Source organism: Astatotilapia calliptera, chromosome 10, assembly GCF_900246225.1.
Source record: "Astatotilapia calliptera chromosome 10, fAstCal1.2, whole genome shotgun sequence".
Lineage (NCBI taxonomy): Eukaryota > Metazoa > Chordata > Actinopteri > Cichliformes > Cichlidae > Astatotilapia > Astatotilapia calliptera.
The window spans coordinates 32,199,468-32,223,970 of NC_039311.1; the positions used below are offsets into that span (position 1 = coordinate 32,199,468).

General features: G+C 45.8%; 1 protein-coding gene across 4 annotated transcripts; it reads right to left on the reverse strand.

Moving 5' to 3' along the window:
• Positions 1-3,377: 3,377 nt before the first annotated feature.
• LOC113030124 (arrestin red cell) lies at positions 3,378-22,953 on the reverse strand. 4 transcript variants are annotated; one of them, XM_026181280.1, is made up of 17 exons: positions 22,555-22,953; positions 13,368-13,398; positions 12,311-12,371; positions 12,122-12,166; positions 11,115-11,212; positions 10,929-11,027; positions 9,848-9,907; positions 7,560-7,627; positions 7,055-7,190; positions 6,899-6,983; positions 6,741-6,813; positions 6,393-6,530; positions 6,228-6,311; positions 5,419-5,442; positions 5,111-5,187; positions 4,946-5,000; positions 3,378-4,443 (listed from the first exon to the last, which is right to left on the reverse strand). In XM_026181280.1, the coding sequence occupies exons 1-17, from the start codon at positions 22,575-22,577 to the stop codon at positions 4,353-4,355; spliced, it is 1,248 nt and encodes a 415-aa protein (XP_026037065.1). In that variant the 5' UTR covers positions 22,578-22,953; the 3' UTR covers positions 3,378-4,352. The 4 variants fall into 4 exon arrangements, with proteins under 4 accessions (XP_026037065.1, XP_026037066.1, XP_026037067.1 ...); XM_026181281.1 differs by having other exon boundaries at positions 3,378-4,440; positions 22,555-22,949; XM_026181282.1 differs by lacking the exon at positions 5,419-5,442 and having other exon boundaries at positions 22,555-22,948.
• Between the last annotated feature and the right edge of the window lie 1,550 nt (positions 22,954-24,503).

Consider the following 24,503-nt stretch of genomic DNA (forward strand, 5'->3'; position numbering starts at 1 on the left):
AACAGTTACTAGTTACTACTTCAAAAAAGTAACTATAATTAATTACTTTTTCAAAGTAACTTGCCCAACACTGCTGAGCATGCGCCTTGAGGCGACTGTTGGCTGGATTAGTTTCCCCGGTCTGAATGTTCGCTTAAATGGCCCTCGAGATAAAACCAGTGTTCGGTCTTCATAAACCCATCATGGTTTTTTCTTCACAGTAAAGCCTGATGCTGACCAAGTGTTTTTTGTAGTTCCTGTCATCTCTACAGAAAAAAAAAATAAATTCACATTTTAACCCAAGAATGTCATAAATTGTTCCAAACACACTTCCGAGAATGTAACTGCAGCCTGTTTTGTTGTCTTGCTCCACTTTATTTCGTCGAAATCAGAAATGTGACTACCGGGTGTCTATTCAGATATAAATGTGATTGTTTGCCAACAAATAGTTCACAGCTTCATCGTCGGAGATTAAAAAAGCGAAGCAGAGCCTGGGTGTCTGTTAGTTCTTTTTACCTTTAATAAAAAGAAAACTAAAATAAAAATCTCAACATAAAAAATACATGGCGAAACAATAGACTCTTAAATGATTATGAGAATAATCATGGTCGCAATGATGATACAGTAGAATAATAAGAAGTCACCATAATAATAATAATAATAATAATAATCAGAAGCATAATAATCATAGATCTATCTGTTCTGGTGTCCGTCCCACCAGCAGAAATCACTTCCTGTTTTATAGACATTATGGTAAGCATCGCACAGGGCCGGGGCGTGGCACTTGTCAAAATATTTTCACACTTAGCAAAGTTACCCCACATATGCACGACAAAATAAGGACAGAATCACAGCTCGTACGATTCACAGCACTGCTTGGAAACAAAATTTCAAACAAAGGAATTCAAATCATGCTCCGAGTCGGCTTCTTCATCTACGTCTTGTTTTAGGGTCGCAGCTGTAACGTTTGACTGAGCTAAGGAAGGAGGGAGGGTGGGAAGGAGGGAAATTTGGCAGTTTTAAAATTGAACAAAACAAAGTTCAAGTTGTGAAACCCCGACAAACAATTTTAGGGAAAAATAAATGTTAACATTCTTCTTCGTTTTCTGAAATAAAACGTCTGCAGTTCTGCGGGGTTTTCGTCCAATGAAAGTGCAGTGCTCGTGTTCATCTGAAATGTTGATCTGTACGGGGATTTGGGGCCAAAAATCATTAACAAAATAACATTAATAATAACGATAATAAAGCCTAGAATAAAAGCAACAGATTTGGAAAGCTGGCGTCTAAAACCTGAAGTCCTTCACATCGTGTCCGAGTTTGGATGGAGGAAAGAAAAGAGATCACTTAAATGGTTTGATGGTCTTGAGAGGGTAAGGCGGGATGTTGGTGAGGTGGATTTAGAACGGAAACACTGGTGCTGATTGGTTCATTTTGGCTGTCATGTTTCTCATGGCACCCTAAAGTTACTTCCTGTAAGTAAATGTGCTTTAAAAACTGTTTAAAAGCTTCCAAAATGAGCTAAAGTTTCAAAAGAACGTGAAGAAGAGCAGCATGGCTGCACTTTTGACCACAAGATGAAGCAGAGAGTCAATGTGCAGCTACTTTTAAGCTGCTCCCTGTCCGACCCACCAGCAGAAATCACTTCCTGTTTTGTAGACATTATGGCAAGCATCACACAGACCGGGTACTCGCCAAAACACCTAAATCCAAACTCTGGACCAGATTTGAAATCGAGGTCCAGCAAAGACTCACAGCACTATCGTGGTACTACACAGCACAGCCTTTAGTTTCAGTTCATTTGTCTTCAACACGACTGCCTAGTGGTCTTTTCATGCATGTTTGTTTTGATGCTTTGGTTCATTTTGGACTATTTTAAACAACTTCAGCTTCTCAAGTTTAAACATTTCCTTTGGCATCAACCTTTAAAAAATAGTTTTATGGTTTCATTTTTAGATCATTATGTTTTGTTTCTAAGAGAAAAAAAAAGGTCACATACCGAGAATAAAGGTGTGAAAAACATTTCAAAGTGAATCAATACTGCTCATTACCAGCTCTGCATTTTTATCCTTGGTCTCTACGAGAATCTAGCAAAGCAGCTTTGCGTGATTCAAAGCTCTAAATAATCCTTATCTTGTACTGAGCTCTCACTTCCACTTTAAGACAACTTTCTTCTGATTGGCTGCCTCTGGTCAGAACATGAGATGGTTTCTGTGTCCTGAGATGATCATAATAGGGACATCTGCTCTGTGTGACATCATACAGACTGTGAGTAGGAAAAACAAAAAAACTGAGCATTTGGCTGCAGGATTACGGGTCATTGACCAATTGGCTATCAGAAACTTCAACCATGTTTAATACGAACATTCACAGGAAATAAGTCAAATTTGAACAGGTCAACATTAAAGTGAGTAAGTCTGTTCACTGTCATCAGCATCTTTCAATGTGTCAAACAAAACAATAGTGGGATTTAAGTAATCTGTGTTTGATGGTCTAGAAATAACTGTGAAACTGCCAAATCCCGGACAAACCCCCAAATATTGTATCATCACAGTACAAACTAAACAACAGTAAAGGCCACAGAAATATTTGTTACCAGATTGGAAATAATTCCAGAAAAGAAAATGGTGACAACATTAATTTAAAATGTATCTTTGCAATCTACACAATAAAATAAAGAGAAGCTCTCAAGGATTAGAAATTATAAGAATATGTGGTTGTTTTATTTTATTAAAAAGTTAATATTAATTTTAAAGTTATATTTACTAAGCAAAATATTTAATGGTTTATCCCCTGAAACTAAAATGTAAGACCTGAACTTAATTAGAGAAAAATAACACCACGCAGTGTTTCTAAACTGACACATCCCAGGTTTGCCCAAACGTTTTAAACCAACAATTTAAGTTCTTGTCAGTCACCAAGGTTCAAAGATCATCGTGTTGGCAACAGTGAAACATTTAAGGCACAGCACAGCTTCCTGTGATGACTTAACTCTGAGGTGAAGCTTCATACTAACTTCATCTGAATGCTTGTTCAAAGTGAGTTTGGACCAGTGAGTGAAGACAACAAACCAAACAACGAGCACCAGAGTTTCCCTTCAATGAGCTGACAATGGCGAGTTAAACCGGCCGCACCGAGTCTCAGACCGTTTCTATTTTAACAAGCAACAAGAGAAACAGACTTTAGCATCAGTTTTGTTGACTTTAACTGTAAATCTGGAAGTGAAATAAACAGAAACAGATCAAAGAAAGGTAAAAAACCTATCCAGTGACTCGACCTCCAAATCCAGTCCAAAGTTCAAGGAAGAAAAAAAAAAAAAAAAAAAAAAAAGATTCCAGTGTGACTAAACTCGAGTGTTCTTTAGTTCCATCAGAGAAAACTAAAACAACCCAGGATATATCCTGGGTTGTTTTAGTTAAGAATCGTGACTTTCAGTGATCAGGCCTCCTGTACCATCTCAAATTTATATGCTTTGTTTTTAGCTTCAATTTGTTCGCTGTCACATTGTTGCAATTACACGTCTTCATTCTCTTAACCAACAACAGTATTCAGACAAGTACCAGCTTACTGTTGAGCTTTAACAGGATTAAACCAAAATAAAGAGTTAAATTAGCTCCACTTACGGAGAGGGTGGATAAAGTTTTGGTTGTCGTCTTTTCATGTAATTTCTTAAAAAGCAGGATTGCAAAATGATCTCTGGGATCTGAATGAAGTGTCCGCACTGGAATGTTTTTTTTTAATAATTAAAAAAAGCCAACAGAACATGGCGAACGTTTCTGAACATGGACGACAGTTGGAGCAGGAGGAGAGCGGATGCTGGTGAAATCGAACTTCAGTCGCTTGTAAGACTTCTCTGAGTGTGTGTGTTTGTGTGCACATGTATTTCCTCTCGCTGCAGCCACCGCGAGAAAAACTATCTACAGGATTTACTCGAAGGAAAGCGGCGATCACCACCGAACAATTTTTTTTCCAAATATATATTCTGCTTGTACAGGACGGTGATCGTCGGGAAACATTCAAAAACAAAGCGGACGAACGCTGCTGATTCTTTAGCTTCCTGCTTTCTATCTCAAAGCCCCGCCCACGACAAGCAGCAGAGGTTCCCATCCACAGTGCCAACATCTGTCCTGCAGCTGCTTAACATTTAGAATTTCTAGCAAAAAAGAGAAACAAGAGACAACAGATGGAGAAGACGGCGGAAAAATGGCGGAGGTGGCATGACGAATGGCTGAAGCAAGAGAGGAAGAACACCACCAAGCCCCTCCGAGGCCTCAGTCCAAATATACCCTCATCCATCCCTGGGGAATGTGAACAGTGTGTGAGTGTGTGTGTGTGTTGTGGTTTTGAAGCGAGCATATGAAGGGGTTGGCGAGCTCCTAGCAGTCCTCGTCCTTGTCGTCCACAACACCTTTGAGCCGGAGGCGGGCGAAGTCCTCGAAGACGAAGTCGTCGTCCTGCGAGATGCTGCTTGAAGGATGAAAAGGACGAGTTTTATTGTGAAAGGTTCCATACAGCCCTGTTTGAATCCAGCACCAACAGCACGTCACATGTGTGAACTGAGCATCTGTGAAGTTTTCCACCTCGCGCCGGGTTTGTGAATCTGCCGCTGCTGCAAACGGCTGCAGATGTTTCTGCTGTCATTTCCTGAAACAGACGGTAGCTCCTAACCCTTCAGCATTAATGATGCGCTCACAGATTCAAGATCCACTCGTCACGTCTCGCAGCTCTCACAGGAGAAACCGTTCACGTCCATGGATTCATTTTACAGACGTTTTTTGTTTCCTTAGGATTTTTAAACTTTCGGGTATTGAACACCGACAGCTGCTCCTTGTAAGGGTCAGTCAGTTCCACGTTATGGCGTGCTGTAGTTCACACATGCTCAGTTTAATCAGTGACGTTATGTTAGTGCTGGTTGCCATGGTTTCTGTTTGTATGTAAAATAAAACTCAGCAGAAGTCTGGAAACTCACTTTGTTTCAAACTCTATCAAATTGGTGTCGATGGGCGGGTCAGTTTCTGGCACAGCTGAAACACACACACAAGCATGTCACGCTGCCGTTTCCATGGAAACTGATGCTCAGTGCCATGGTGAATCCGCATACGAGGATTCACCATACGAGGCTGCAGAGACTCACCTGACTGCGGGCGGGACGCCGGCGGCTCCGGAGGTTTAGGATGCATTAAGATGAAGGGCAGCTCCACTGACACGTCCCTGGAAAATAGGAAGCACGGCGTCATTGCAGCAAACCCCGCCTCCTTCCTTTTTCCAACAGGTTAAAAATGTCCTGATAAATCTGCCTGTTAAAGCCCCACAGCTGATAATTAACTCACTTCAGAGCAAACTGACTACTGAGTGACAACAACCACCTAGAAACCCATGTTAACATTAAACACCAGGCTGTGGTTCCCCCACATGAACACTGAGGCTTTCAGTCCCATTTACCTCTCCAATAAGCCTCGCAGCAGCCTGCAGGGAGGGGGGAGGGCACACAGAAGAGGAGGGGGGAGAGGGGGACGGGGCGGAGCCACACAAAACGCCAAAAAACACAGAGAAGGGAGGTGAAATGAAAAGCAGGAGGCGACAGGTTCACAAAAACCTACAGTGGAAGCAAACACAGTGAGGAGCAACGACAGCAACGAGCCAACAGGGTGGAGCAGGAAGCAGGAAGTGGAGGCCGAGCTGCACCTGCAGCTCTTTCTGAATAAAACACCCGAAAAATGAGAAAATCGTCTTTAAACCAACCGTGAAAAAAAATGAAGAGCTGCTCAATTTAGCACCACCTCCAGCCGCCCTCAGTAAATATCACAAGTCATGTGACTTTAAAGTCCAATGGCGAGACAGACGGTAGATAAAGGACTACGGTCCTAGACAGATGCTGAGGACTCATTAAACTCTCACAGGCTTTTATTGTGAAAGGATGACTTTGTAAAGCCTCCCTCAGCTGACTGGAGTCTGAGCTCAAGCTCTGGCCGTGTTTAAGCTTCAAACTGATTCACGTGGTTTTTGTACGTCTTTAAGTCAAATATGATCCCGAGACTCGCTTCACACGTGTGGCGTTTCCATGTAAACGTGGACAAACGCCAGACCGTTGCGTAGGAAACGTTCAGGTGCAGCTCGGCCTCAGGCGTTTCACTGAGTGACGTCTGGAAGATAAAAACACCTCCAAACTTCACTGATGACAGCTACAGGAAACAGTGAGCTGGAGAGGACAGGAAGTGATGTCAGCAGAGTGTGTGTGTGTGTTGCTGTACCCTCCACGGGACACCACCAGCTTGACTTTGACTCTGTAGGACACCAGGATCCCCAGGACCTCCTTGTTGGTGACGTCCTTCACACTGAAACACACACGGAGCACTGTGGTCACATGACCATGCAAACACACCTGTGTGTTACACCTGTGTGTGCTTGTGTTTTACATGGTGGATGAGGCCAGGTTGGTGTCTTCATGTTTGAGCTTCCCGTCCAGAGCGAGTCCTCTCTTCTCTCTGTTCTTGTCCAGTGTCGGGGTCAGAGTGTACACCTTGCAGAAGGTGGAGCTGGACGACACCTGGTCGCTGTGGAGACCAGACGCTGCTGTCAGGCAAACCGTTCAGGTAAACCCCGCCCCTCCACCAATCTCATTAAACAGGTGTGAACATCAATGACCTTTTGTCACTGGTTTTAAACCAGCTCAGATTGGTTAGCCTGGTTAACTCTATCACATTTTCATTCATTAACACTGGTTTAAACCAGTTACACCAGCATGCAGGGACAGGGACACTTACTCTGCCTCCAGCTGAGCCACGGGACATTTATACTGGGCAGTGCTGAACAGGCAGATGTCTGCGTACTGACGCACTGCGGAAGACAAACAGAGGAGGTGTGACTGTGATAACAGGACGGCGTGCAGAGAAGCGCAGAAAAAGAGTTGAGAGATGCGTACCGGAGATCTTCACCCTCTTGACGGTCTTGGTGGAGTTGTTGGTGACGTGGACGTTGACGCTGATGGGCTCGCCGTGATAATACAGCTACACACAGAACACCATTATTAGCATAAAAACAAAGGACTGGTTTGTGGGTATCGGGGCTGTTTGCGCACCTCTTTGTCCAGAGATGCCTCCAGGTGCAGGGACCTGTCGGACATCAGGAAGCTGCGGGTGGTCTCCACCATCGGCTGAGGACCAGGCTTCTCCGGAGCGTACTGAACCTTCCTGATCACCAGACGCACAGAGTTCCTGCACACAGCACAGGCTTCAGCACGGTGATTCCTCTAGCGTTCACTGGAGGCTGGCTCACAGTATGACACACAGAAGAGCCTCTCTTGTCCTAAAGTAAACACTGAGTCTGACATTTTACTGCCTCTGGTAGATTACTGTACTGTGAGTCTACAAAATAAAAGCCCCGCACAGAGCCTGCTGGGGTACAGGCTGGCTTTGGACTGCAATGAAACACAGCAAAAGCTTTAAAGTGGACCTTTTATTTCCTGTTCCACTGGTGGGTGTTCATGTTTACACGACCAAAGTTAATCCCCACTCAGTTATTTCTACTCTGGGTTTGAACTCCACGCAGCTCCTGAGTGAAGCTTCCCGCAGGTCTGAACTCACCTCTTGTGAATCTTCTCTTCCATTGACTTGGCACAGAAAGCTCTGATCTCAAAGTCAACACCACAGGCCTGCAGGAAGAGGAGAGAGGACAGCTCAGCGCCACCGTGTTTATAAAAACGCCTCAACTGTGCTGACGCGCTGCGAGCGCAGCCCTGCTTTTTCCCGTTTTATAAACACACCGTCTCTCTCTCTCCGCTATGAGCGACGCTGGAACAGCTTCAGCTAAAAATCAACGGCGTGTTTATCGGCCTGTCTGAGGCGGTCGTTACGGTAAATCGTAGCCTGTCAGCGACGCTCCTCACAGATAACCGACTCCATCTGACTCCCCGTTTAAAACCAAACATGTCAACGCTGGAAGAAGCTCCTGAACGTCAGGCTGTTAATCAGGAATAAAATAGGTTTCAGGAGCCAAAATGTGTGAGAAAGAAAAGGTCTGCACGTCTTCAGGCCTGAAGGACACGCTGCACATCAGAATGCTGCATTTGCAGAAAGAAAAAAGGCAGTGATGGGAACTGTTCCCTCACTGACAGGAAACAAGTTGTTTAGTTGACCGAGCGCTCAGATCCACTGCTCCGCTGTTTCAGGGCCTGATCGGGGAAACATCAGCCGACGCAGAAAATCAACAACTAAAAGCCAGGAAGTCTGCAGACGCACGCAAACTCGGCGACGCTTCAGAGTCGAACACGCAGCTGCAGGACAGAGGAGGGTTTGAATATTCATCTTTGTACAAGCTGAAGTAACCTGAGCGGAGGAGAGCTCAGCCTCACACCTGTCTCACATTCAGGTTCTTAATCTCACGACAGTAAAAGGCTGCATCATCATCTCGTGCTGCAGGTGGCTCCACCTGTCAGCTGCAAAGGTTATGCTGCTGTTATAATAATAAGACACATTATCATCATTATCATTATTATTATTATGGATGTGTGCAACTGGTGGACCAATCACCGCTGTTGTCACTAGTTGTTTAATCTAACTGTTAAAAGTTTCATTGATCCCTGGTGCTGGTAAATTATTGTGTCCTAAATGTTATGCAGTCATCTGCCACCAGATGGCGCTTCATGAATCCTTTCATGTTAGCTTTTGTGAACTCTATTAGAATGAGAGGACAAATCCCAGCAGCAGAAATGAGCTTTCTCCAGAAGGTGGACGGGCTGTGAGTGGAGCTGCTACTCTTGCACATCAACAGCAGCCAGCTAAGGCTGTCGCCTGGGTCACGTGTTCCCATTGGGCATGTCCTACTGGGAGGAGGCTCGGCGTAGACCTGGGCACGCTGGCCTGGAACACCTCGATGTTTCCTCGGATAAGCTGGAGGAAGTGGAGGGAGGAAGGTCTGGGCTTTCCCACTTCAGAAGAAGTAGAAGAAGCAGAAGAAGAAAAAAAATGTCGGGACGATTTATGATTTTGATAAATGCCGAACAGCGTGGACCACTCAATGCACTGTTCTCCCTCAGCTGTGACTTAAAATCTGAGTGTTTTAGTTTCAGACTAGTTGGTTAGTCTGATTGTTTTTTCCTCGTTTCGCAAATAAGAATTGAGTTGCCAGGTTTTATAATTCAGTTTAAATTCCATCAAGTCTTTAAAGGAACCTGATCTAATAAACCAGACTGTGGGGTTTAAATCTGACTGCTGTTAAACGTCTTTAAAATCTATTTAAACCTCCTCTGAACGTGACATTGGACATCCACCCGTCTGCTGACCTGCTGTGGAGGAACCAGATGGGTGCAGCAGTTACTGGTTGTGCCGATGTAGCGTACTGGGACGTGCGTGGCTCGCCGTCCGACCCAGAGAGCCCGCTCTGCTCCGACCCTGTGGGCGTGAGCATTGTCCTGCTGAAACAGCTGCAGGGTGGGGCGCTGAATGCAACGTGAACAGGGCGGAGACCCTCCGTCAGACTTCCACAGAGAACAATCAGATCAGAGATGGTGCTCCAGCTCTGAGATCATTTACTGGACCTGAAAACTTCTCGTCCTTCAGTTTCAGACTGAACTCATCGTTAAAGCATCGAGTTAACGATCAGAAGCAGGAGGCGGTGCTTTCAGCTGCTCCCTGAACTCGCAGCGGTCGCCACAGCGGATGAATGGCACAGATTTTCCACCGGATGCCCTTCCTGACGTAACCCTCACATTTACTATGTGACCCCCTGAGGCCGGCCTGTAAATCCCCTCGGGCAGGCGGGTTTGGGTGGACCCAGACAGAGATTTATATTTCAAACTGAGGCGTGACGTTTGGGAACAGCTAATTTACGACATCCGTGCTCTGCCGTTTCACAGCTGGGGGGGTTCGGTTACCTTGCCGGTGTCCTCGGGTCCGGGCTGTAGAGTGACTGAACAGGGGAGATTCTGAGGAATCTGGAAAACAAGAAGAAGAACGAGAACGTCAGAATCACAGTTTGTTCATTCGTTGTTTCCACACCACAAACTCAGAGCCCGTTTTTATGAAGCTTCCCACAGAGCGCCGACCTTTAAACTCCCAGCAGCCCTGGCTCAGCTCGACTCTCATAAAGAATCCGAGGCTCCCATAAAGCTCAGATATTTTCTCAGACGTGCTTTATCGAGTAAAATAATCTCTGCACATTAAGAGTAAACGCCACAGTTTGAGAGCTGCAGGACGTCCTCCCTCATAAATGCCCTGCTGAGGAGGTGTGATGACCCCTTTCAACCAAAAAGTTCCAGGAAGGTAAAAAAGTGCAATTAAATTTCCACCGTATGTGAAGGAGGAGGAAGCCAGAACAAATGAGTGTAATGAGCGACTTCCTGAGTTCCTCAAAGGGTTCTTGATCTTACAGGGAACTGCGCTCCGATGGAAACGCCCTTCAGTGTGTCACTTCTAGTCTAACAGGAAGTCAAAGTCTTCCTCATTTGCATCTCCTTGTTTATTTCAGGAAGCTGGAGATCAGCAAACATCACGAGACACGTCTGACGCTCGTCCTGATATTGACGCCGGGCTGAAGCAGCCCGAGGAAAGAGCCGACAGACGAGGTCAGCGGGCTATAAATTATCTGCTTTTTCAGGCCACAGCAGACGGCGTTCAGACACTAATGGATGCTGGGTAAACACAGGCTAATGAACTGATGGCAAAGATCAATATGCTCATCTTTAAATGTTTACATCGAGGCCCTGAGCTCCCACCTGGTTAAACAGCTCCGTTCTTCTTCTTACATATTTTATACGTCTTGCACACGTGCGGTGCAGAAAGGTTCGATAGTGCGCCGTGCAGCTGCAGTTCCTCTAATCACCAGCAGGGGCTCCAGCAGTGAGTCAGTGCCCACAGACTCACATGGAGCGCATTTCACTTCAAACACCATATAAAGACGTGGCGTCTTCACCACGAGCTCCACACACGGAGCCTTGAGGAGGAGCAGTGACTCACGGTGAAGTAGAAGGGGTGTGCGTGCTGGCCGAGCTTCTTCAGCAGCCTCTCCTGCAGCCGGCTGTTGGGTTTCCGCTCCTCGGGCACCGGAGGGAAGGCCTGACGCCGAGAGAGAGACGACAGTGAGAACGTCCGACCTTTAAAAGTACTCAACTGTCTGCTCAGGCGCAGGCTGATGAAGCTCACCTGGAAGGTGGAGATGTACAGATCCTTCCGGAAGGATAGACCGAGCACGTCCAGGTCCTCGCGTCCATATCGAAACGCACAGGTCAGCGTGACGAAGACTGTGGGGAGGAAGAAGAGGCTGTTTGCAGTTTAAATGAGTCATTCATTAAAATCAGGTTTAATTCAACAATAAAACATTAAAACTGTTAAAAATCATCGACACAGCAAAACAGCGTCGTTACAGAAGAGGTGAAGTGGACCTTTGCTGCTCTGCATGAGCCACACTTCAAAATAACCTTACAGCTCATGCCGAACATGACAGAGATGAAGCTCCTCCCCCTTTGAGGCATCATGCTTTTGATTGGCTGCCCTTTGCAACTGAACAACAGGACTTCTGACATCTCACTGTGACATCACGCAGGTCCACGAGTGTAAGAGACTGTGATAAACTGGTTGTTTAGAGCTCACAGCGATTATCTGCACAGCACAAACTGCCAGCAGTGGAAAAGCAGACGCAGGATAAGAGCTGAGCTGCGTTCTGGGTTTTGTTGGGTGATGTTTGTGTAGCAACATTAAAAACAACGTTCAGGCAAACAGTAATTTACCTGTTTTTCCAACTATTGACACACAGTCAGAGGTCCAGAAACTGCTTATTATGTAAACAAAGGTCATTCTGCCTGTTTTGTATTCAACGTTTCTGAAACAGTTGTTTAACAGTAAACAGACAAAAATGAGACGTTTGTGTCCTTAATAAATGAACGTGCTGAGAAATAAACAGGAAGTCGTTAATCAAAGGCTTCAGCTCTGCACAGAAAGGTCAGCAGGAAGTTGATGAAACAACACGAGCGCAAGGCTTTTACTCTCGTTTATTTACACACGGCAACAAGTCAAAGTCGCTGCACAGTTGGCTTCAGCACACTCTGCCACATGATTGGCTGATGAGACATTTGCTTTATAGACTTAACGTTTAGATCTTGCAGTGAAGTCTCAGTGTGTTCCTGTACATGTGTGCAGGTGTTCTCGCCTACCTTTCCTGTCCTTCAGGTACTCTGGGTCGACCAGGATCACGCCATCTGTTGGCAGGAAGGAAGACAAACAGTCACGAAGGTCACCGGTTTACCTGATCAGGATCTCTGACTCCTGTAAATACAGGACTGCACCACAGCAGCCGTGCTCCCTAAAAACTCCAAAACAAACACAAACGAGTCCAGACTCACCGACTGGGTCCACGTGGTCCAGGTGGTCCACAAAGTCTCGCTTTCCCAAGTAAACCGTCAACTGCACAGACCAATCACAGGATTAGTTTATTTAATCCAGATGTGTGATCACAACAGCTCAGTGAAAACTGGATAAATCCTACTGGAATAACTTTGACCTCTTCCTGGTCCCCACACAAAGATCACCAGCTCTGTGCACACGTTTGCAGACGATGTGCTGTTAATAACTTATTTACAAACTGCTGCTCTCTGTATTGTTTCCAAGCACAACAATGGAAGGTTTTTGGTTTGGAGTACAAAGGCGGTCACTGGCTACAGCATCCAACCTTCCAGAGAGCTGCTGCAGGACGTTGTAAAAACACCTCACACAGGTGGAGACCAGTGTCAGGTTAACTTCCAGGTTATTTCTCGACCAACCTGGAAGTTAGCGACCCCTAAGCCAGAAGTCCGGGAGAAGGGACGCTCTCTAATCGAAGTCCTAAAAGAACAGAATCTGCTAACAGCATGCAGCGTGTGAGCTCATGTTAAACTTCCCCATCGACAGGAAGTTTAAAAAAGAAAAACGTAACTATATCAAAGGAGTAAAGCAGGATCTGCCCGAGTGTTTAACCACACTGAACCACAACCTTCTGACAGGGAGTGAATTTAGAGGCAACAGTAAAGGAACGACTGCATAACACTGAATATTAATCTTTATCTCGACTCTCTTCTTAACAAATGTTTAAACTAAAACTGGATGAACTGGTCACACTGGTGACGTCCCAGTTTACTACCTGACTTCACTGTGGAGCTGCTCTGCCTGCTTCATCTTTGTCACATAATGAGTGCTTTGCGTCGCTCCCTTTGGCAGCTCGTTTTTCTGCCCTTACGTCTGTATATCTGCTTTTAATCGCCCTGATTCTATGATTGTGGTTTTTACTCTGGTGTTTGAGTGAAATGCTGCGATCTGAAGGGTCAGTATGAACAAAGCTTCATGTTTTAGGTGGCAGAGGGAGAAGAGTGCTTTCTACTGCTTCCTCACAGTGTCAGATGTTGCAGAACAAACTCGTGGACTCACCTTACAGTTGGGGCTCGACTTCTTGAAAACTCTGAGAGGTTTGGGAAGAGGAGACAGAGAGGAGGAAAGAAAGAGAAGGTTAGCTCGTTTTTTCTGGCTGAACCCTGTCGCTAAACGAAGAGCGCTGCGGTCGATTCAAACAGGTTTTCAGACCCGCTGCAGCTCATCGAGAGCGTGTGGGTGAGACAATTCTGTGAAAAATAACCCGAGGAAGTGTGGCAGCTTCCTGCTGTGTCGAAATAAACAGTGGCCTTGTTTGAAACCGATGGTTGGGGGTGGGGGGGAAGTGGTTTTGGTGAAAAACAGTGTACATGACCTAGGGTTATTATGGGATGTCACCGCACTGCTTTAAGAGGGAAACAGGTGGATGTTAACCAACACGATCACTTAAACTACTCGAGTCCAAGTCTGCGCGATGCCACTGAAACTTTTACAAACCTTTGAACCACCAGAAACACGCCGCAGGATCTCACCAATCATTACAAGAACAGCTGAACACACCGACACCAGGACTGAGTCTAGACCTGAGCCGCAGCTGAAAGAGTGAGGCTTTAGCGTGGCTGCAGTTTCACTGCCAAAACACAAGGTGGCAGCGGACTGCCCATTTCCTAACTGATATTAAAAAGTGGTGGAAGAGAGAAGAGAAGCATCGAAGAAAAACTAATCTCCCAAAACCGGTCCCAGGCGCAGCTTGGACCCACGATCTTGATGTCAATAAACCAAAGTAAACTTCGGCCCCTCTTCGATCAGCGCCGCCCCGGGTCCAGCACTACTGGGTGTGTCTGGTTGTCGTCACAGCTTTGCCGGGTTTCAAAGATGGCGGTTTTGATTTTGGTGAACCTGATGCTCACTGAGTGATGCTACTTGCCAGGCATGCAGTCTGATGACATCACATTTTACCACCTGCTCAGATCGCTAAAAAAGTAGCTGGTACTATGACCTAATGGAAAACCCTGAAAGGTGTGGCGAACCGCGGCTTTTCTGACAATAACCTGCAGAGAGAGCACAGATGGACTAAACCTTCAGTTTGTGACCGCGGTCTTCGTTCTGCTCTGCAAACACAAACCGCAGCAGGACCAAAGTTTAACCTCGGACAATGACGGAAGTGCCAAAAGCATCCTGCTCACAGTGATGAAGCTCCACCCACTCTGGTGTCCTCCCACAGTGCAAACCAGAAATGCCACATCCCGTGTGTTACGCTGCTTTTCACGCTGCTGAATTTTATCAGTCAGCTGCAAAAGGACGCCGCTGCAGTTCCTTTAATGTCCACTTGAGGCTTCAGAACTCAGTCAGACCCCTCAAGGTCTTAAAATCTCTAACTTTTCATTTTCTTCATCATAACAACTGCAGCTAAATGTTTTTAGAACTCATCAATTTGAACTGCATCCAGTTTGGAAATTAGGGGTGTGGCCTCTGTGGCTGACAGCAGATGGCCGTTTGGAGTCTTTTCAGTCAAGTGATGTGATGAAAAACCACCACAGGTGCCAACACACCTTGAAAAGCTGAACTCATTTTAAGGCCTGAAAACCAAACATGCCCACAGTTCAGCAGCTGTGTGAGGAAGCACCGAGGCTCTCAGCATCTGTATGAAGCGGTCACTTCCTCCAGGCCCTCGCCGCCTCAGACATCATCCTCTGCCAGGACGAGGCGCTGCTGTCCTGCTTCACAGCAGCTCCTGCTTCCTGTCACAGCCGCTGATGCTTTCCACACTCGGGTTAAATTTAGATCACTTCAAAGCATGAATTAAAACTGATTTACAGGTTTCTGCGGCTCCGATTTTTGGCGCTCGAGGCTTATTTACGACTGTGGTGTTTTTTAATCTGCAGCTTTGAATCCAGAAAGAACAAAAACACGTCGTAATGAGCTGCAGATATGAACCGCACGCACAGCTCAGCTCCACGCCTCTTCAGGCCACACCGTTCCAGATCTGCTTCCCAATTAGGGCCGATAACAGCAATCGTTTTCTTTATCGATTACCCTCAAACACCACAGCAGAGGATGGTCACAGCTTCTCGAAGCCAGAGGCGACTGATGTCAGACTAATAATCCAGAAACTGTTTTATTTAACAGAGTTGAAGAAAGCGTTTAAAATGTTAGCATATATGAATAAATTAGAGTCACTGTGGTCATTTTGCTCATTCATGCACAGAAAGTTACCCCAGGTCAGAGACATCAGCTGTTTCTGCTTTTATTTTCACTTACTGACATTTTACAAGAGCGAGATTCACTAATTGAGACTGTTTACTAATCGTAGTAACTAACCTGGTATTTACACAAACCTGCTGAAAACAAAGCTCGACTGCTCAGAACAAAACGCTCCAAGTGACTTTTTAGGCCAGAATCAACTAATTATTCTACACTTCAAACAGGAAACAGGTGGAACCAAGGCAGGCGCCGCGGTGCAGCGGTTCACACGTCCACCTGTGTCGGCACCTCTGCACATCCAGCCCAAAGAAATCTCATTTAATTTTCAGGAACGATGACTCGACGAGACGCAAACGCTGCAAAGGAGGAAGGGGGCAGACATGGCAGGGTGTGAGGACTATAATGGGCCTGCGTCCGCTCACGTGTTTCCTGCTCCCGTTGGTGAATGTTGGTGGCCACAGTCCCCAATAATGAGGTCAGTGTGTAGAAGTGGTCCCAGGAAAGCACAACAAAAAAAGACTCAAGTGTGTGTTTGTTGCTGCTGCACACACGACTGTTTAAAGACACGGATGGTGTTTGGACTGCTGACGAGTCTAAATTGTCACTTCTGCCCATATTCGTCTGCTGCTTCTTACTAATAAAGTTATTTGGTTCAGTGAGGCTTCAGATATGAAATAAATGAATACATTTTGTTTCCTTTCAGGAGCATTTTTGTGACTTCACCGTCAGAAAACAAACTAAAAGCAGGAGGAACAAGCTGGAGCTAAGTGGGTCACCCTCCATCCCAATTATCTGAGAGCACGTTTTCCAAACTTTGTGCCAATACCAGTTATCAGCACCTTGCAGAGAGGCCCACAGGGCTGCCAGATCACACCACAATGATGGCAGCAGCCTGCCAGCGCCTCTCAAACCATTACAAATCACAGCAGCACGGCTGGAGCTCATCGACTTATTTTAGCTGCTGCTAATTTCAGCTCGCTGCCTTTACCTTTAATTCCACCTTAAACTCTGAGTTTGTGTGTCAGCTGAACCACACAGTGGACCTCTGGGACCACGGCTCCTTTTAGCGTCATGGCCGCTCATTGCTCGCCCATCAGCTGGTTACTGCGGGCTGCTGTAAGAATTGGATAACTTGTAAGACCCTGCATCATTCTTTCTTCTAATTGGTCAGCTTCTGGAAGCCTGCTGAGGAGCAGACGGTGGGCTTGTGGTTGGAGTGTGTTATGGACCAGTATTTTAACTCTGAGCTCTGCAGGCAGAGAAACTAGGAGGAGAAACTCGCTCGAGTCCTCGCAGGATGAAGTCGTAAACGTCCCTGTGAGCTGCTAACCTTAACGAACAGCAGGCCTGCTTTGTTCTCGACTCCAACGTTAAATCTGAGGTGATGAAGGGCCCTGCTGCGCAGATATAAACACGCCTCGTCCTGAAATGCTTCCTGGACTGACGAAGTTACAGCGACAGTGTTTGTGTCCAGGCTGAGCAGAAACACTCGTCCATCATGGAGTCCAGCTGTAGTGCTTCAGCTGAGCGTCGCTGCAGCTCCTGCGATTCATTCAGCGATCGCTGCATTTTTATTCTGTGGTCTTTATAATTTAGGCACCTTCATATTATTTTTATTATTTTTGCAGTCAGTGGGTAGAAATGGTTACATTCTGGAGGACATGTTGGTTTCATGTTAAACTGCTGGTTCTTATTGTGGCTGAACGAGGTAAAGGGAACCTCTGTGGCTCGTTTCCACGTTTTTATTCTGGGACTGCACCAGAGCAGTTTTACATGAGTCACAGTTCAGAAATAATCCTTCCTCTTTACTCTGAGCCTGCTGCAGTCCCTTTAGTTCACCCTCCAACAAGCTTTCATCTGACTGGTTAACTTCTGGAAGTCAGCTGAGGGGCAAACAACCCCCTTCATCCTGGCTCCAAGCATAAACAGATGCTTTGGACAGTGGGTGGGGCTTCTGTGGTTCTCTGTGACTTCATACAGATCCCAGAGTAGAAAAAAAAACAAGCGGTGTTTAGCGTGCTGTAGACACCGAGCTCATGTTTAATATGAACAGGAAATTTAAAAACAGCTCACTTTTGGTGTGATTAATAAACCAGGAGGATGACGCACTAATGAGTAGGTTAAAATGAATACACGCAGATGTTTCAGCAAAGCTTCAAACCCATGAGTGAGACTTAGTGTGGCCCCAAAACTCAAATATTCTCATTTGTATTTGTGTCAGAAACAGAGAGAAGCAGCAGCGGATGATACGACCACGTGAGGCTGAAGCTGGCGTCGAGGGAAAGAGATCCCGTAAACAGGAGAGCGTCGCAGCGAGCGCTTCCACCTGCAGGGGGGAGGTCTGCAGGGACGGCGCTCGCTCAGACAAACAGCTGACGTGAAGCTTCATGTCTGAACATGAACTGTTGCCATGTGACAACGGGATCGTGTTACCCAGCTGCTGGTGTTAAAAACATTTCAGATGATTTGAAGAGTCTGAGTGCAGATTTTCTCTTCTTAATTGTTTGTAACCAGAGAACACTCGGAGCTTCAGCTGCTGAAACGGGAGAGCGATGGGCTTAGAACGCCTCCATGCACCAATCTGAGAGCTGGGAGTCTGCAGCCATAAACCCTACATCTTCATCTGATGATCTGCAGCATGGTGCAGCATCATGCTGGAGAAGGCTCAGCATCACCAGAGAGCTCCTGGGAGGGGAAAGGACTGCAAACCAAAATTGAGCAGCTTTAAAAAGCTCCAAACGACACAAATTCAAATTCATGCTCCATGAATGACTGTTTTTTAAATCACGAGCGTGACCACAGCCGCTGCAGTACCTGTACAAGCAGGTGGAGGACAGGAAGCAGGTCGGACCGCAACACGAGGAAACCAGGTTTCCTCTCGGTCACAGTTCAGTGAGCGGCGGCGTCTCGTGCTGTTTATTAGCCAAACACTCAGAGCGGCAGGAGCGTGATGCTCGCTGCGTTTCACACTCTGACAAAACTTCCTCATGTTTGCCGGACGCCACCGTCGCTGCACTTCCTCTGCAGCGCCTGCCGCCCACAGACACTCGCGTTTCAGGGCCGCCTGCCTTCACATGCATGCCAGCCTCAGTTACACCTTCCTCTGGATTTACACCCAACAAACACAGTTTAGTGGCAGCAGAAATAATCCCAGGAACAAAGCGCACGAGCAGGCTCTTATTGTGGCAGTTCAGCCCGCCCTTCCTGTCAGGCCGATGCCTTCAGCTGAGTCTGTAACGATGAAGCTGCAGATAAGCAGGACTCAGACTGGTCTGACCACCGGAGCAACGAAACAGGGTGAAAGTTAAATTTTAAACTCTGCAGCTGAGCGAGGAACCAGGAAGTTATTCTGCAAGACTCAAACTAGACGTTCATCTCCAGGCTGTTTTCTTCCTCTTTCAAACTGCTGATTCAGATTAAATGACTAAACTGTGGGCGGTTTTGCAACTGTTTCCATTAGTAATCAGCCAATTAGTCGAACAACTGCTCCTAGAAAAACTAAAATTAGTGCAGAATGAGGGGAGAAAAGTGATGAAAGGGAGGGATTTCTGCGGCTGGTATTAAACTACAGACCTGTAACTGAGCTTCAGACACAAACGCCAACACAACAAACCGTCTGTGTCATTTTCTGAGAGTCAGATTTGACGTTTTTGTCAAAAAATATTCAACAATAAAGTGAATATCTGAGCTTTGTGTTGAGGATTATTTTCCTTTAAATGTCCTGATCCAGCATCAGTTGCTCCTGTTACACCAGCAGGAAAAAGTACTGCAGTATCTGCTGTTTCCATCCCCTCAGCGCTCAATCAGCTCTGCAGCTAACAGTTATTTTTATCACCAAATTCACGTTTATGTGACATAAGAATCATTTTATTGTTTATAAAATGAATTAAAAATGTATAATTTGGACACTTTATGGAGCCACTAAGGCCTGAAACAGTCACAGCTTATTTTTCTTCATTGCTTCTAAAAAAAACACAAAACTTCTATTCTGATTAATCTGAAATCGATCAGCGTCGCTCCAATGTTCCCTCAAAATGAATAAATAAATATTGCAATTATGTCTCCCATTAAATATTTACGCCTGGAGAACGAAGCGGAGCTTTAAAAAGCCACATGGGATGTAAGCATTAAAGCTATTCTTCATTTCCTGATATTTCTGATCAGCTTTTATCATTGGCAGGTCAAAAATGGACTTTTTGCGGCTTTTTGGTCCTTTTTAACATTTACCCTGAAAAAACCCGACGTTAGAAACATTCGTGTATTTAGCGGCGCTCTGAACGAACCAACTTTGAGGTCACATGTTAAAGCTTCATACAGGCCATCGAGTCGGACTCTTCCTCTGCCTTTGAGCACAGTCTGACGCCCTGAGTAAGAAACCTGCGGTCGTGTATATATTAGTTGGTTTTGAATTCGATTTCTGGGCGTGTGAACATCTCCAGCCGATGTACGACATTTCACACCCGGTCGGTGTTTCGTACGTTTGTACAAATTAAAAGCAGGATGAAGAACAGGAAGTGCATCACTGTTTGTTTCCAGCTAAAAATAACACAACCAGTTTTGTTTTTTTTCAAAAAGAAATGATTTGCTTGTATTTGCATGCAGAGCAAATACACACTGCTACTTTCATCTGTGTCTGCAGCATGAAGAGGGTCAGGCCTGGGTCAGCCATTTTTGATAGTAATAAAAACAACAACCAGACATGAATAATAATAATTAGACGTTTGAGCTGTGACAATAATTCCAGACATCTAAACTTCACGTTGAGCACAAAAACAGCTGCAGCTTTGAGAGCACGCCAACCTGTTTACACGAAAAATGTGGCAACAAGGGACAAAGTCAGCACCAGACTCCTCTTACAAAACCAGCGACTCTTACATGAAAACAGGGTCGAGTTTATGCAACGCACCATTTCCGATATGACTAAATACATTAGGAACACCAAAGTCATGCAGCAGCAAGAACTAAGCAGCTGAGCGAGCTGTAAACAAGCAGCTCACGTGTTTTGTGACATAAAATTGCTGTTTTTGTGAATGAGTCTGGTAAAGCGTGACGGCTTCACGTCCTTGACACAGGTGTTGAAGATGATCTCAATACAACAGCCAATTAAAACGGATTCTTTTAGCTGTGCAACACCTGACACGGTAAACAACTGGAAGCAAAGCGTGAAATAACAGTTTTCCTGAGCCGTGGCCTCTGAAGGAGAGGCCTTTTTGTCTTTAATGTAACACACAGACAAAATATCAGGATGTGATTGGTTCTAGCTGGGCTCGTCGCTACACCTCGCAGCCACACTTACTAATCTAGTCGTACAAGACTCGAGGAGAGAAGCTTCACAGCTGTCAGTACAAAAGGTGAAAGGTCAAAGAGAAAAACTTTCCACTGCTGGCTGGTGTTTTGCAAACAGGCGAAGTGCCACAGAGCCACTCGACATGCAGCTTCGATGTATAATCTGTTAACAGCAGCTCGAGCGTGAATGTCAGTGAGAGCCATTTCTTCAACAGCTATGACGTTGGTCTTTCCTCCTGCCCGTTTCCTCTCCTCCCAGTTTTCCACCTGCTTCCTAACAGGAAGTAACTGGCAGGAAAGAAAGTTAAGTTGCAAGTGGAATGGGCTGGGCTGACTCGCCCCCCCCCAGTTAGAGGAAAATCCATCAAAAACAGCGGCGATGATCAGCATTTTATAGCAAAAAGCTGCTACACATGAGGAAACGGATCGTGTGCATGAAAGCTGTACATCCAACAAACCTTAACCTCACAGAGGAGAAACAGGGAGGATGTGGATGTAAACAGCCTGAAGCAGTCAGCACTTTAATGTCATTTTCAGCAGCTTACATGTGCTGGAGTAAAGGAAAGAGCTGAACCTGACTTTAAAGGCCCTGTATTCCTGCCACATTACAACAGGACGGGGTCTGATGAGCTGCACAAAAACATAACAGTTATTCCTCATCATTAGTCTTATTTGTGTGCGTTGGATTAATGCAGTTAAGCCCTCTGGGTCTCTTCTGTTAATCGGAATCTGCAGAAGAAGAAATAAAGGCGAAAACACGGGAAGGAACGCTGATCCACAGCAGTGCTAACCCAATTAACTGGGGGTGTAAACACACAAGGGAAGGGGGGCATCCTGAGCTTTATAGAAACCACAATCACTTTGTGTCGTTGTGCTGTGCCTACACACCGAGTAGATCGACCCGAAACAGGAACCAGAACTCACAAATGTCCGAAAACGAAACCTCCACCCTCTTTAAAACACATTTACAGCTAACTGGCATGAACCTGCGGTACCAGAAACCCGAAATAAGCCCGTGATGGAGGTAAGCGAACCTAAATAGCCCACCAATACGCTCCTCCGTACCAAATTCCATTCAAAAACACTTCATTTTAACATTTCGCCCCTGGTTAACGAGAATAAACAACACTCTAATATTTCACGTTTCATAAAAGCTGACTGTAAACATTGGAACTGAATCGAACAAGAACAAGCTCCATAATTTAAACAAATCTCGAGTTAAAATGCTGTTTTGCAGGTTACATGTCGATACCGCCCACTAAGGTTTCAGCGGTCTTTTACTGGACAAACACCGTGGGAATTCCTCTCTAAAACACCCAAATGTGGTGTAGAATTACACGAATATGGTGCCGATTTTTTTTCTTTGTGCTAGATTAAGCGGTGGGCATTAACAGTTGATCATTTTTGGTGTGCTTTTCAGTCAAACGGAAACGTTAGCGGGATGTTGAAAATTGACAGATTTCTGAGCGGACGCTGGAACGCCGTCCCTTCCACCACAGCCGCGGATAGCTAACCCCACCCTGCTGTGCTAACTTCGCCTCCTGCAAACGAGGTCATCGCTCTGAGAGCTCCGGACCAGAACCAGAGGGCTCGCTCGCTGGTCTCGGCCCGGGTCTAGCTAATTAAGCGGGTAAATCTCTGATGCTCGAGCTGAGAGGAGAAACTCCTCCGCCTGGGCCACTAGCACGACTGCTAGCGAAGTGCGTGAGAACCGACGCTAACCCGCAGCTAGCCGTTTATAGCCTAGCCGTCCTACCTGGTGCCCGCCTTGTCCCCCATCTCCTCTGCAGGCGGACGGCAGGAAGATCCCAACAAAATGAGGCCGGACTCGTAGGTGTCTTGACTTTAAAACGGAGGCTTTTCTTCAGGCTGTTCCCCTCACATCGGCGCACAGAGAACTAGTTAGTATGGTAATTTGATTTAGCGCCGCCTCGGCTCTCCACTGGCTTCCGCAAAGGCAGCAGCTCCCCCTCCCCTCTGCGTGTTTGTGCGCGCTCTGCTGTCTCTGTGAGGACCCGCTGCGAAATGAAACAGCAGCGGGCTAATCCAGCTGCTTTACAGGCTGACCGAGGGTTTACTGCTACTTCAAGGTCCATTCATACTTTGGCATAAATGATTCCTAAACTGCGGTGCAGCGCAGACATGCTGCTACCACCGGCCAGTCAATGGTAAACAGAGCAGGAGATGATTCACATTAAACAGCCTGACATGTTTAAGGTTCACCGCAATCCAGGGCCGTATTACCCACAAGGCTTCAGGTTTCCCGGATCCTCAGGAGCCCCCAGGAGTCCTCCACATTATGAAGCGATACAGAAATCAGGGAGTTGCTGATCTTTACTGTAGCTGATGTTTTTTCCCAATAACACACCAGGAAACACAGTATGACAAAAGTACCAAACAGACGTAATTTTTTTATTTAAAAAGATACAAAACAAGTAGCGGAGCCCAAAAACTCCGAATGACTTTTTCCCATAGACGTCTACATGATCACCAACCACATGGTTTTAACTTGTCCGTCATTTGAGACGTGATGTCCTTACAGACTGGTCTGCAACCGTTTGGCAACCGCTGGTCGGTCGTGAGCGAAAAGTGTATTCCCCAACTCATCAGCGATTGCTTTGGTTGCTAGCAAGTTGCTGCAATCATCCGTGTGTCTGCAAAGCTGTGAAAAAAGCAACACAAATAGAAATGTCGAAGATTCACCTTCAAAGTGGAATTTGTGCCTTCTGACACATATCGGCGTGGTTCTGAGCCATCACTTGTACTTTGAAGGCGACCCTTCTCTGATTTGCATCGCACTATTTCAGGTTTCACCGTCACCACATCAGTAATTAGCAAAGCGTTTGCCCACAATTGGCATCTTCCATGCAAACTACAGGCAACCGAAGCAACCACAAAGACGTTTTTGTCGCAGCGTGCTCCTTGCAACCGATTTCACCAGGCATACGCTAACAACCTCCAGGAACCGTCACCAACTACTGAGGGAATACATACTTTGCCCTAATGTGTATCACCTCCAATATTGCAGACCACTCTGGAGGAATGCAGACTGACATCATGTGACAAGCCTCTAGGAGACTGGAGGTCTTTTTATGCAACCACAGTCATCGCCATCTATTGGTCTTCAGGTAGAACACGGGTTTAAGACACGTGCTTCATTTTTCCAACCTGTTCTGCTGGGCTTCACCTCAGCTTATCCGAGTGCCTGACCAATAAACTACACGGTTTCAGGCTTTAATCTGTAAATCACAATTTTGGGCTATTGTCTTCAAATTTGGACTTATTAAAACAACATTTCTTGAGTTACCGAGTGTCAGGCTAACCCTAGTTTTGAGTTATTAGATTGAAATTTAAATGTAGTGTTAAAGACGAGCTTCCATATTTCCTCCATAGATGTTAATGTTCTTCTGAGCCGCTGTAGGAACAGTGTTTGCGCTGTAAAAGGACATGCAGGCGTTTGCCCTGTGACATCATTGCAGGACATTTGCAAGTTAAGCCTGCAGCTTGTGCAGTTAAAGATTAGATGTTGTCACCTCGTTCCAGACTTAACACGCATTTCACAACTTCAAACTATTTTGTAACTAATTTCTGATATTATCAGCTGCAGAACACCGAGCATCAACTGGGATGTTTCATCATTTAAGTTTCTAACCACGAATGCAGGCGTACAATAAAGCAACAACTTATTTCTTACGACGCAGGAAT

Coding starts and splice junctions, on each gene's coding strand:
- LOC113030124 (XM_026181280.1), bottom strand. CDS start 22,577: ATGGGGGACAAGGCGGGCACCAG. Junction 7,191..7,559: donor GAAGAGAAGATTCACAAGAG/GTGAGTTCAGAC, acceptor TGCTGTGTGCAG/GAACTCTGTGCGTCTGGTGA. Junction 6,814..6,898: donor CAAGAGGGTGAAGATCTCCG/GTACGCATCTCT, acceptor TGTCTTCCGCAG/TGCGTCAGTACGCAGACATC.